Genomic DNA, 12943 nt, shown 5'->3' on the forward strand with positions numbered 1-12943 from the left:
TCTCTTTCTGTGTGTTTCCCACTCAGGAGCAAATCAACAGTTTGGTGAACCAGGTGTGTGGTCGGGCGATGTTAAAGAACAGCAACAGCGGTGGTGGGGGAGTCATCGTGAGCGGCGGAGGGGAGCCCTGCCTCAACTTAAGCCCTTCCAAAGCGTCACCGGCCAAGCGAGGGCCTCGGAAGCGTGACACTGTGGAGGTATCCCTGCCACGCCTGTCCTCCAGCCACATGCCGAAGGCTGCAGCTGTATCCTGAGGGTGGGGGGGCACGCATCAACGTCGCACGTTAGGCCCACCACCTGCCCCGCCCCTCCCTCTACTCCCCTCAACTCATGTTTTTTTCATAAAGCAGGATCATGAGCAACACCACACAATATTTAAAATCAATTGTTTTCAAGCTTTGAGAATCTCCTAACCTGACCTCAGCCCCCCCCCCCCCAACCCCCCCCTCCAAAAATATTCACCTCCCCCCTTAGTATGACAGGCTTGTTTTATTAAAAATAAAAAAAATGGAAAAAAAAGAAAAACAAGTTGTCTTTTTGCACTAGTGTGAAAGAAGAATTTGTTTTCTGGATGATTTTTAGAGTCCTCCCTGTCCCCCTGAAGTCGTCCCCAACAACATTACAAGCATTAAGTGTAACGTTCACAAGAAGATCGGATGGTTTGATGGACCATGTTTAACCTTTACCTCCACCTCCCTTCATCCAAATGGGTTCCATTTGTTCCCTTTTTCTTGCATCACTCTTTCCGCCCTCCTTTCCCCCCTGAGACTGAACCGCAGCCCTTCTCATCACGCGTCACTCAACTGTGAACATGGGACGAATGAAAAGGTGGCCTTTTGTTTTTCCTCCCTGCTTTTCTCAAATGAAAATGATATCAAGTAGTTACCCAAAGTTTCTCTCTGTCCTTCGTTTAAGGAAGAAGAGTTTTTTTTTTTTTTTTAATTATTGATTTTAGATGTTTTTGATGCAGCTCCTGCATTTTACATTTTTTTTTTTTAAAGGGGGGGTTGGCGACGCGAGGTAAAAACTTGAAAGACAGATGATGTTGGTTTATTGTTGGTTGTTTTATCAAGTTCTAATTTGAATTTTAGCTTTGTTTCTTCTAGGTTTTTTTTTTTTGCGAGAAGTCTTCTGTGTACTATTTTATTTTGGGGTTTTTTTTTTTTTTTTTTTTTGGTCATTGTGTGTGACATGTGGATTCATTGGTGGATGTGAGAGGTGGCAGAGCTACAGCTGCTTGACCTGTGAAAGGTCCCCGCTCACCTCACTTCCTGGTAGTATGGAGGGATCCCTCCTTCGCTAGCAAGTGAAAACCGTGCCTGATACTTAGCGAGGAGATCCATTTTATTGGTGCTGTTGATTATAATTACTGTATAACAACACAAAATTAAAAATCCGGGGGGGTTAGCGCCTGCTGTCTGCTAGCAGCTAGCTGACGCACCCCCATCCCACAGGGCAGGAAAGCTTTCAGGCTTTTCTCGTTCTAGATGTGCAATCGTGTTAACATTCCATTCTTCCAGTCCTCTTGTTTCATCTGTACCAGTAAACATTAATTATTATATTATATTATTATTATTATTTTGTGTTGGGTTTTTTTTGTTTTGTTTTTGTTTTTTTACCTTTGTTGATCTGATGTGTTATCTCAAGTAGAGCCACTAGTCAAAGAGTGTAAAATGTGAAATATCAAATCCAAGTCTTGTTTGGTTCTCTTCTTTCATTGTGCTTTGCTTTCTCTCATTTTTTTTTTTCTTTTTGCTTTTGTTCCCTTTGCCAGATATATTATGAGTGATTCTTTAGAGAGAGGAAAAAGTCCAACACAAACAAAACATCAACTTTTTTGTACATAATCCTGTAAATTTCTTTAAATACTTGAGCCTTTTTCTGGGGTTAAGGAAGAGAGAAAGGAAGGAAGGACAGAAGGAATAAAGAGAAGCAAGGAAAAGTTCCAGAGGAGAATGCTTGATGAAGAAAAAGCCTTACATTTCCCTTTCTTCATCCATGTGAGTTTGATGCTTACAGGGTTGCTCTGGTAAACGTGTATAAAAATTTTAAGTGCTGCTTATATCACTAAGAAAGAAGATATTGAGTAGCCAACGACTGCCCCCAAGCTAGTTTTGTTTGTTTAGCTTTACTTTTTTAAAGAAAAGGGAAAAAAGATATGTTCACTTAAAAAAAAAAAATGGGTTTTTACATTTTCATTACTGAAAATTCAACAAAAATGTAGTAGCTACTCATGTTGCACTGAGCTTGCCAGTGGTGACTGTCAAGGAAAAATCCTATAATCCAGTTTGTTGGTTGTCGTCCCTCGCAGAAGACTGAACTGTTTTAGGACTATTTAATGAAATACCAAGTTGGGTGTTTTCAACATAAAAAAGTGGTTGTCAAGTTTTTATGGCCTTACAATATATTTTATTCTGATGGGATTTTTTTTTTCTTTGCTTTTCAGTTCTTTTGTTTGTTTCTTCCATTTTCTACAGTATAAAATACTTGGTCACAGTGGGGTCTCTGGTGACTTAATTTATTAGTGCCGCATCTCGGCCTTTCCCTCCACTCGGAAAGAGAGTCTCATGTTGGTTATATTGACAGTTTTTTACTTTTGCAGTTTGTACTTAAGGTTTAATAAAAACTTACCGACAATTCACTGTCATTTCTTTCCAGCCTGCTCATGTGTCTCCTTGTGTGCAAATGTTTGACATGACTTCCGGAATGAATGGCTTGAATAGTTTAGATTTCATGTTCTTATCTGAGGCAGTAGAATTAAAAGGCTCATTTTAGATCAATTTTAAATCATGTCCTTGCTTGCCTCTTGCTGATTGAGGGAAAGTTTACCACCAAAGAGTCTGTGAACATTATCTAATCTATTGACCTCACTAAACTTAATTGGAACTACTGATTAGTAAGCCAAAGTTAATAAACCAAGCACTGACAGTAAGGTCTGTGGATAAGAGAAACCAGGGTGTTTGTTAAATGTGGCTTTCACTGTTAGACTAACATTTTTCCTTTTCATGATGTGGCTTATTTTGAGATGGGGGCAAAAATCTGTCCAATTTTAAAACCTCCTCCCAGAGGCAAGTGAGAAAACATTTAATATGGATGAATTTACTCTTGCACTAATGTGAAGACATTGTGGTGAATTTCTCCACAGGTAAAGGATTTAAACGGGTTGCACCGTGACATCAACTTCCACAGGAAGAAAGAGCAGGTGCAGGATACCGACTTGCTTTTCTCTAACACAGGTTACCGCTATTCACTCGCCCCACATTGTACATGCAAACTGTGTACGAGGGCCCTGTAGTTCTTCATAACCTTAATTAAAGTGCACTCTGTGTCACGCATCAAACCCAGGCAGCTATTTACTATTCACAATGAATACATCAACAGATCCACCCTCAGCCTGCTAATGTCATTTACTCTCAGCCCATCACGAGTATTGCTTCTCCTTATTTTCACTTTGAAGACATTTAACCGTAATAATGAACTCAGTCAAGGTAAAACCTTCTCCAGGAGAAAACCACCGTATTCCAAACATCTCTCCATTCGCATTAAATACCCCATCCATCAATCCATTCCCTCACTGTGACGGCTTTCCATTTGTAAAGCGCCTGGGCAGAACTGTAAATCAAGAGTGAGCGCACAGGGACTGTTAACATGCTCAAACCCTAAATCCTGCTCACATTTCACTCTTTAACTTGTTCCTGAAACGCTTAGATGAGAATTAAACAATGCTGGGTCAAACATTTATTACCAACAAGTCAGAAACTGTAGGCAGGGGAAAAGAAAGGAATGAGAAACGCTGTCACACCGGCACAAATGTCTTCTGTACAAACAAACAAAAAAAATGATAATCAGGATATAGTAAAGCCTTCCTGGTGTCATCGAGTGCATAGCACACAATCCAAACATCGATTTGGTCCAAAAGGAGAAGCTCGCCCATATATTAATACGCAGGAGAATTGCACTGCACGTGATTGTATGTGTTAAATCACTCGTATTCTGCCACCTGAACTCCACCAGTCTGTCAGCAACAGTATGACCCACTGCCAGGAGACTGCAGCCATCGTGATCAAACCCAAGGGCACAAAAGTATTATTTCCTAAGTAATATACATCTGAAATATTACAGACTCTTGTCTAGTCAAAAGATAGCAGGAAGCTTTGGGGAATCAGCTTATATTAAAGTTATGAAAATGCTAAATTCACCAACATAGCTCCTGCAGGTCATTTGTCAGGTGCCTCATGCTTACTGTTCAGCGTTTACTGTATTAAAAGGCCAATTCACCCAACTCATGAACAGTCACAGTAGATATTAGCCTGGATTTTGAAACATTCAAAGAATAGTATTGTATTATTTTGAAAAGGGTCATGAAGCAGTATAATTTTTCTGTTAATGAAGATTCAACCACATGTGGATGTGTCAAACCTGGGAAATGATGCTATTTTCCACAATTTGGTTAAATTGTCCCTCAAAGTGATCACTGGCTTATAGAATTACAAAAGTCCCATTCAGACATTATTTTAGTGATTCTAAACTCGATGTACTTTGAAAGTTTTAAAAAATGTCATAAACTGGCCAGAGCTGGTGATAGCCTCTTCAGTTTGGCAAAGATTCGGTGCTTCAAAGCACCATCACATTTTAATATTCTGCTGAAGTTTCAACAGTGTACTGCACTTAAAGTCTAAGAACACACAACAGCGAAGTGTTTGCTGAAGCGTGAGTATGACGGGCTGCAACCTGAATAGATGATTTAAGTGTATAGATCTCCTCTCAATATGCACAAAAACAGATAGAGCATTCTCTAAGAAATTCCAATCTGTTAATGTGTATGTTAAGTAATTCAATGCTATTATGAGGGAGCTCAAACCTATTTTACAGGGTTCAATTAGAATTGAAAACTCTTAAGGCAAGGTCATGTGGCAGTTAGTGCAACAGTGTAATTTCTTTCATATATTTTTCAGCAATATGAAAAGAATTTGAGGAGGAAGCCAATATTGTTATGAATGTGAGTTTGATTTGGCAGCTCTGTATGTTTGTGTTTAAATCCAGTCCAACTCTCTTCAAACCTTCTTCCTGTTCTCCTCGCAGTCTTTATTGCTCTGGTCCTCTTGGTCGACCCTGTCCACCAACGCTGTATCCGGGTGCACCTCCTCTTCATCCAGGGTCACCACCACCGGCGATCGTCTCCGCCTTCCTCCTCCTCCTGGTCCCACAACACCACCACCTCCTCCTCCTCCTTGCTCAGTCTCCTCATCGTCCTCATCGTCATCATCTTCCCCGGCCTCTGTGTCCTGGCTGGCGGAGTCAGTGCAGGTGGATGAAAGTGAGGAAAGCTTGTGGCGTAGCTCGGCCTGGGTGGGAACCTGCAGACTGATCTCCGTGGTGAAGGATTCAACATCAGGACCTTAGGGAGGTGAGAGAAGCAACATAGATGACTTCAGACTTCTGGTTGAATTCCATATCAAATCAACAGAAAGCAGAAAAAAAAAAAAAAAAACAACAAGATTTTCTGCACTATCCAATTTTTTACAATCATCTGTACAACTGAACAATTCTCCAGTACAGCATGGTGCCAAACATGAAGCTTGAAAACAACACAAACCAAAAAGATCACAAAATCCACGACCACCAAAGATGAAAACAAACACCCTTGAGACCAGGTCCTAACTTTATGCATTTTCTTTTTTTTTTTATGTTTTTCCAGTGTTATGGTTGTTTCTTGTGTCTAATTTGTTATACAGAGGCATTAAGCACAGATGTGAAATAGGCCTTTTTCTTTTTTTCTATACTGCCTCATTATAACAACAGACACGGACCTTCCTGCGATGCTTTAACTTGAGGGTTATATGAAAATTTAAAAGCTCTGATACGGCTCAGTGTAAAGATATACTGGCCCCAAAAGCACCAAATTATTTTTAATACAATTTTTAGCAACCACAACAGCTGCAAATATACACATAACCATGTGAGGTTAAAGATATCACTTGGCAATGGTATCGTCTAGACACATACTTGATTTGAAGGATGTACATGACTTTAAAAAACTTGGGCACGATATTTTATACCTCAGAAACTAAAAGCACATACAAGCTGAACAGGAGTTAGTACAGTGGCATTATTTCCACGATGTGTGAACAAACTAAAGTCAGGAGGACTTTAGTTTGTTTCTGTCTGTTTGACAGGGAGCAACGCTTTGTTTTGGAGAAGCTTTATACTGGTGTCGGTTGGCAGGATGATACGTAGGTGGATAAATAATTCTGCTATTGTTTTGCCAGATCCACACTCCTCTAGTGTTAATGCTATATGTACAAGTCCGTGTGGAATCATAGCCGCTTAAAAAATCCAAAACAATTGTATTATTTATTATTTTTCATAATTTATTTGCCATCTCAGACCGACAACTGCGCAGAAAAGCAGAGATCTTTGGAGCTCTGTTTAAATTGTTGAGCTTACTTCATAGCTTTTGTTTTTGTACTTTGCTAGAATTTTGTCCAAGCCCAGTTGCGCCCACCAACATAAAATGGCATAATATGGCATAATTTGCATTAAAGTTGCTCAAAATTATTTCTAGACAAAGACGAGCTTTCGGTGAAATGCTGGAGGTTGTTCACTGTAACAAAACACTTTCCAAGCAGATGTGGACAGATGGTGTTGGCGCATTATGTCGAAGAACTGTGCTTGTCAGTCTCCTAAAAGGAAAACTGGCTTAGCTCTATAATTTTAATGTTGTGTGCATTACTGTTGTTTGCATGTGTGTGTTTGTCCACATACCCGTGACAGGCGAAGCAGCACTGTTGTCTTCTCCCCCCGAGTGCAGGAACACATCCAGGGCCTCGTGGTCAGACATGTCCATCAGATCCATCTGCTCCAGCATGTCCACATTCACCTCCATGGAGGACATGCTTCCTATTGGCTCTGGATACAACACGAGACAACAAGATTTCAGCCTCACAACAGACCAAAGTGGCAAGGAGCTGAGTCCAGGAAGAGAGGTGCTCCGGGTGTGTTGGTGTTTTTTATTTTGTTCTTTTCAATCCAAAAATCGCCAAGCAGAAGCAAATGAATATATTCAAGCCGGATGAGATTTGAAATGGAGAAGCTTGTGTGCGAGGAACATTTTGATTACCTTATGATCCAAAGCATTACCACAAATAATGGATTGGCAGGTGTCACTGCGTGTGAAAGCAACAACACCTACGCTGCCATTCAAGGATAGTCTCAGATTTCTTCCAAGTTTATCTTAAAATTTGCCCAACATGCCCACCAAAATTAGTCCAAAGACAATACAAAGATAGAAGAACTTCCGGATTTGGCTAATTTGATGCTTTACCTTTTCACAGATTGATATTACATGAATAAGCCAGAATAGAGCGGAGGAACCAATTCAGCAAACATTTTCTCATTTGATGTGCATTGGGACATGGTGAGCATCACTTTGGGACAGACATGAAAGAAAAACTTGTCCCTATCCTATAAGTGGATAGAGTTCAGCGACTTAGATGCAAAGAGCCTTCTGAAAGAGAAGTCATTTGTGATTTATGCCAGTTGAGAATAATGAGATGACCTCTGAGAAGTAAATAATACTAAATAATGATCCACCTGTAAAGTCCAGGCCTTGTGTTTTTTTGTATAAGACCTTAAAGTTCAATAGATCTACAATGGAACGAAAGCTGGTCCAGTGACGCACTGGACCACTCAAGTGTATTAAGTGAGACTGCAAAGTGGAAATTTAGACTAAACAACGATACAAGAAAATACAAACAGCAACCACCAGATGGACTGACCTTAAATGAAAGTTATTATTGTTATGATTCTGATATCCCCAGAACTTTTCCTGACTTGAGATGAGGCAAAGAAAGGTAACTCAACACACTGAACCGACTGAAACTGGCAGAAGATTGCTGTTTCACAGGCTATGAAATCAACGGGAGCACATTAACACATTAACTATCACAGTCACTTACAGGATTCGTGCCCCCCCACACTCACATTCACTGGATGTGCTGCATGCGTCACAAACAGCCAGTCAATGCACCGTGGTGATGGAAGGACGTGAACGCAAGGAGGGTGGGGGTTGGGGGGGGTTAGATTTGTGAGCACAAAAGGAAGGAGGCAAATGATTGGCCGAAGCACAGCAGTGAGAAGAAGCCATTGGCTACCGTACCTCAAGGAAATGAGGAGAGCAGAGGAAGGCAGCACAGGGAAGGAGAGCAGAGTAGAGAGTGAAGAGGGAGAGAGAGAAAGGGAATATTATTTCTAATAGAGACTGCCCCAAAGGTCTCCCCGGCCTTACAACCGCAACAATCACCACAAACACACATACGCTGTTGGTACAAAGTGGGCGTCATATTTTCAGATGCTTCAACTTTGACAGTTCATCTGAATGTCTACAAATGCATTTTAAACACACGTAAGCTGACTCCAAATGCATAAACACAAAAACTTGAACGTCTGAAATGCAAATACACAAACAAATGAAGACGTTTGTTTGCGTTAACTTACACACATACAAAATCACTGCTGCGCACACACTGCCATTCTTCCTTCCCTGTATTTCTCTGTGGAGAGAGGAGTGGTGTTTTTCATGACACATCTTTGGAGAAACTGGGGTCAAATGCTGGCAGATGACTCCTCAGTATGTGGCCTCTTCTTGTGCGCATTTCCAGCACATCAAAAAATGTAATTAAATAAAAAAAGAAAATTGGTTGTGTTGTGTGTTGTGAAAGTCCTAATCCAGAAAGCACTCAATTGAGGACATTATTTCCATGTTCTCTTAGCCCTGCGATAACCTTGCCTAAAAGGTTCCTCTGCTGGTAAGGACTGTTTTTTCCTGCAGTGAGACGTGTGTGAGACGTGTGTGTGGGTGTGTGTGTGTGTGTAAGGATGTGTGCTGTAGAGATGTGACGATGCATAAAGAATAAAGACTTCCTATATGTCTTACTGCTCTCCATAGTTTCAGATGACCAGAATAATAATGCAATGGATACAGACACAGTAATAGCAGCTACGATAAATCCGCCAGCTGTGGATTTTAATCTCGCAGCCCACGTTTGTCTCTGCACTGTGAACTGCATCATTTCAAATGTGAAGTATGAATGTAAAAAACTCCACTGCCTTTTTATCCATGAATGGATGGTGGACACACGTGATTTTGACGAGTCTTTGAATAATGTGGTGTGAAAATTTCACACACTTTTCGCTCACTTCCTGCTCTGATATGAAAAACTCTGATAAAAAGCCCTTTCAAGCATCTATTGCTCCCCCTTTTTCCCCTCTCATGTCTTTCAATCCACATTCCTCCTACCTCACTGCTCCAAAATCTCCCCCTAATAAGCCATTTCCAAAGGATTAAGTGAAAGGATAGATGAGTAAAAGAAGGAGGAGAAAAAAAAAATCCCACTATAAATAATGGGCTGCAGTCCAATACATCTCTCCGTACTGGGTGTATCTCTTACAGTTCTTCATTTCAGCACCTCCTTTGGGTTTTTCAGTACAGACTTTTGGCAGCAACATATGGGGTAACCAGTCCCGTGTATGTCGTGGTGGCATTTTTCAAAGCAATGACTCTGCTTGTTTATTTAGAGACTCCTGGACTGTGGAGGCTCGCTGCAGAAAGCCCTTATGGTTCAGTCTTGTGATATGCAGCTGAAGTGTGAAGGTTTCAGCTGATGGTATCATGAGTCAGGCGTTAATTCATTTGAATGCTCAATGGCTTTGCACTCACCCTCCAACAGGTCACAGATGCCAGTGCCTAAACCACATCTCCTGGACGTTTTCATTTTTCCAGCCATAAGACATCAGACTGTGAAATGCTGAAAAACAATCACACAGCAATAGAGGGACCTTTGCGAAGATGTCCCACTCTTCCTTCTCACCTCTCCTCTCAGCGATCTGGAGGTAGCCAGTGGACAGGTACTGCTCCATGTCCTGCTGAAAGGCCTCCTCGAAGAATTTCTGCCTGTCTTTCAGCTTGACCTGGGGGGGTGGGATCCCTCCCTGTTCGGCCCCTGGGACTCTCTGTGGGTGCTCGGCATCCAGCTCCACTATAAAACACAAAAGAAAATAGCAACTAGATTAAGATTGTTTTTTGAATTAAGCAAACCCAGATTTTGCCTCGATCCACTGGATTGGTATCTGACAGTAATGACTTCCTCAAATAGGTGGAGGCCAAACTCATCCAAACTCAAACTCAATGCTCCCACATTCCCAGATTCTGCAATTCCCTTGGTATTCAGTCGCTGAATGCTGTCTCTCGTGGGTTCTCCACTCAGTGAAGTCTTACTCATACCACCCCCTCTGCTGCTAACACTTGAGTGAACTGCGTCTCATCTCCTCCTGTCTGTATCCTCAGTCGTGCTGTGCCATTAAAAGGGTGTCAATGATGTCTAGACAAACAATTGACTGCTATGTTTGCTGTCTTCTTTCTTGAATTTAAATGTTGGAGGAGTATACAATAATAATTTAGTCACTAAGTATGACCATTAGTCCATTAGATGTTGACTGTTCGGCTTTGCACTGTTAAATGGCCTTCTATTATCTGCTATTGCAAACATGCAATTGTTTTGCAAGACCTTAGAAAAGCATACATTTTTATTATATGAAAATAAAGGATTTTAAATGCCGGATGGCAATTCTCACATGTGACTGGCATGAACGAGGCAGTTGTGCTGGATTCTAATTGGATAAAACTTTGTGACACTCTGGGCAGACCTGTCCTGGCACTGTGAGAAGTTTGGGCAGTTTGCATGGACATATTAGGAGAGAGAGGAGCATATTCAAGAGGAGGCGATAGAAAGCATGACTCTGGGGTTTGTGTGTGTGTCTGTGGCCGAGCACGGCTGCAGCCTGGCGTCTGGGGCAGCTTCTCTCTTCAATTCTTTCATCTTCACCTGATAGATGACTGTATTATACAAAACCCGCTCACTGACACTAAACAACAATACACTGCCACCAATAGGGTATCTGATGTGGCCCGTACCTTTGATACTAATATGAACATTCAATTTAGGTAATGTTTTAAAAAAGGGCAGCTCGGCAGCATAGTGGTTGCCCCACAACAAAAACGTCATGGGTTCGGTTCCCGGGCCTGGGGCCTTTCTGTGCAGTTTGCATGTTTCCTCCGCGTACTCCAGTTTCCTCCCTCCATCCAAAGACACCATGTTTGGATTAATTGGTGACTCTAAATTGTCCACAGGTCTGAGTGTGAGTGGTTGTTGGTCTCTGTCTGTCTCTGTGTGTTGGCCCTGTGATGGACTGCTGACCTGTCCAGGGTGACCCTGCCCTCATCCAATGTGAGCTGGGACTGGCTCCAGCAACCCAGCGACACAGAAACAGATATGCGGTGGAAGATGAATGAATTAATGAATGCTTTAAAAAAAAATATCTTGACAATGTTAATTCTCATTTGATTTGTTTTTTTCCCAACAAAATCAGTCAAAATTATGCATATTTCCTTGTATTTTTCAAAGCTTATTGAAAGTCAAAGAAATAGTTTCCTTGAGATTTGCACACTCTTCAGATTTGACACAGATGTACTATTTCTCAGGGAAAAGTAAAAAAAATAGTATAGTGTATAAAGTATCTTTTACAACAGAAAAAAAATGTTTGCAGCCTGACTGAGAAATGAACCATGCACACAAATTTCAGTGGATTACCACCTAATGACCTTTTGCGTCCTACGCTATACTGCGCTTGTAGTCTTACAAAGTTCTGCACCATTGTCTGCTTTTCCTCCATGTACACCAGCCCCCCAAAATCAATATGCTGCTTGAGGAGTGTTAGCTCCACTGCAGGATCAGAGAGTGTACACTCGCACAGACCAGAATCCTGATAAAACAGGCTGGGCCCTAAAGGGGCTTATAGCAGATGGGCACACACACACAGTCAAACAATGAGGTCCCAGGAGAGTTCAGTCACGATCGACATCACACCAGCAGCCTTTGGCGACACGAAAAAGAAAAGCTTTCACACTCACTCCCTCTCTGTGTCATTCCTCACTCACTGTCCAATTTATCACCATAATCTGACCTCCCATCTCTTTCTCCATCACTCCCTCATCTGTCCCTCCTGACTTTGCCCTTCCCTAGCTGCTGGCTGGTGGGTATGCGTTTGTGTGGATGTCTTGTAGAGACTGCTCTATTAGATTAAGGGCCTGAGGGAAGCTTTGTTTAGATTTTGAAGCATTGTGTTGGGTTTGGAAAGAGGGGAGAGAGAAGTGGTAATGGGGAAAGGGAGCAGTGAGTTTAGTTCTAATTAGGGTTTGCGAACAGACAGCATTGACAACAGAGCTGGATGGAGTTTTATCTCTTTGTATCTAATCTAATTCCCAATCCATTATTGGGCTGCACTGTCTATTTATTTAGACCATATCCCCACTAAATGTGTCCATTTCCCGCCTGTGTGCTTCATATACAATCCTGCCCTTCCTTCCTTCCCCCATCAAATCTACATACAGAGCTGAGAGCTGCCAAGACATTCACATGCTTTCCAAACATGAAAAAAAAAAAAAGATATTCATTTTACATCAATCTCAAAGTCGCATTGCATCTCAAGCTCAGGAAGACATTAAGCAGGTAAGAATGTCACCATTTCCCTAAATGCTCAGATGAATGTTATTTTTTTACATTTAATGTCAAACTCTTAAAAAAATAAAACCTGTCACATAATATTCTCCTCTTATGCTCCCTCGTTTCTCATTAATCTCTTCTTCCTTAGCTCTGGCTCATATTAACCCCCAGGATTAAGTTTGTGCTGATGACTTACGTATAAGAGCACAAGTCATTAAGCCTAACGACTTCTTTCGCTTCCAGGCCAGGCTGCAAGCGCTGCTTCGTACAGCTTTACACACACCCCTTCACATTCAGGGGAATGAACGTACACAGTTGTGAAGTCACCACACAAAACACACACACACGCTAACAAAATGGTCCATTAGGATCTGTCTGTGAGT

The 12943-nt window shown here is 41.5% G+C and overlaps 2 protein-coding genes across 5 annotated transcripts in view; one reads left to right on the forward strand and one right to left on the reverse strand.

Moving 5' to 3' along the window:
* The window catches only part of jarid2b (jumonji and AT-rich interaction domain containing 2b), a 95874-nt gene extending 93190 nt beyond the window's left edge, over window positions 1–2684 (forward strand). For all 3 annotated transcript variants that reach the window (XM_029513576.1, XM_029513575.1, XM_029513577.1), the window contains one exon: window positions 27–2684. In XM_029513576.1, coding sequence (XP_029369436.1) covers window positions 27–254 — 228 coding nt within the window. In that variant the 3' untranslated portion in view covers window positions 255–2684. The remainder of the gene's footprint in view (window positions 1–26) is intronic.
* The window catches only part of dtnbp1b (dystrobrevin binding protein 1b), a 45390-nt gene continuing 33371 nt past the window's right edge, over window positions 925–12943 (reverse strand). For both annotated transcript variants that reach the window (XM_029513581.1, XM_029513580.1), the window contains exons 2-4: window positions 9870–10037; window positions 6766–6909; window positions 925–5398 (exon numbers count right to left, since the gene is read on the reverse strand). In XM_029513581.1, coding sequence (XP_029369441.1) covers window positions 5055–5398; window positions 6766–6909; window positions 9870–9918 — 537 coding nt within the window. In that variant the 5' untranslated portion in view covers window positions 9919–10037 and the 3' untranslated portion in view covers window positions 925–5054. The remainder of the gene's footprint in view (window positions 5399–6765; window positions 6910–9869; window positions 10038–12943) is intronic.

This window comes from Echeneis naucrates, chromosome 11 (assembly GCF_900963305.1).
Source record: "Echeneis naucrates chromosome 11, fEcheNa1.1, whole genome shotgun sequence".
Taxonomy (NCBI): domain Eukaryota; kingdom Metazoa; phylum Chordata; class Actinopteri; order Carangiformes; family Echeneidae; genus Echeneis; species Echeneis naucrates.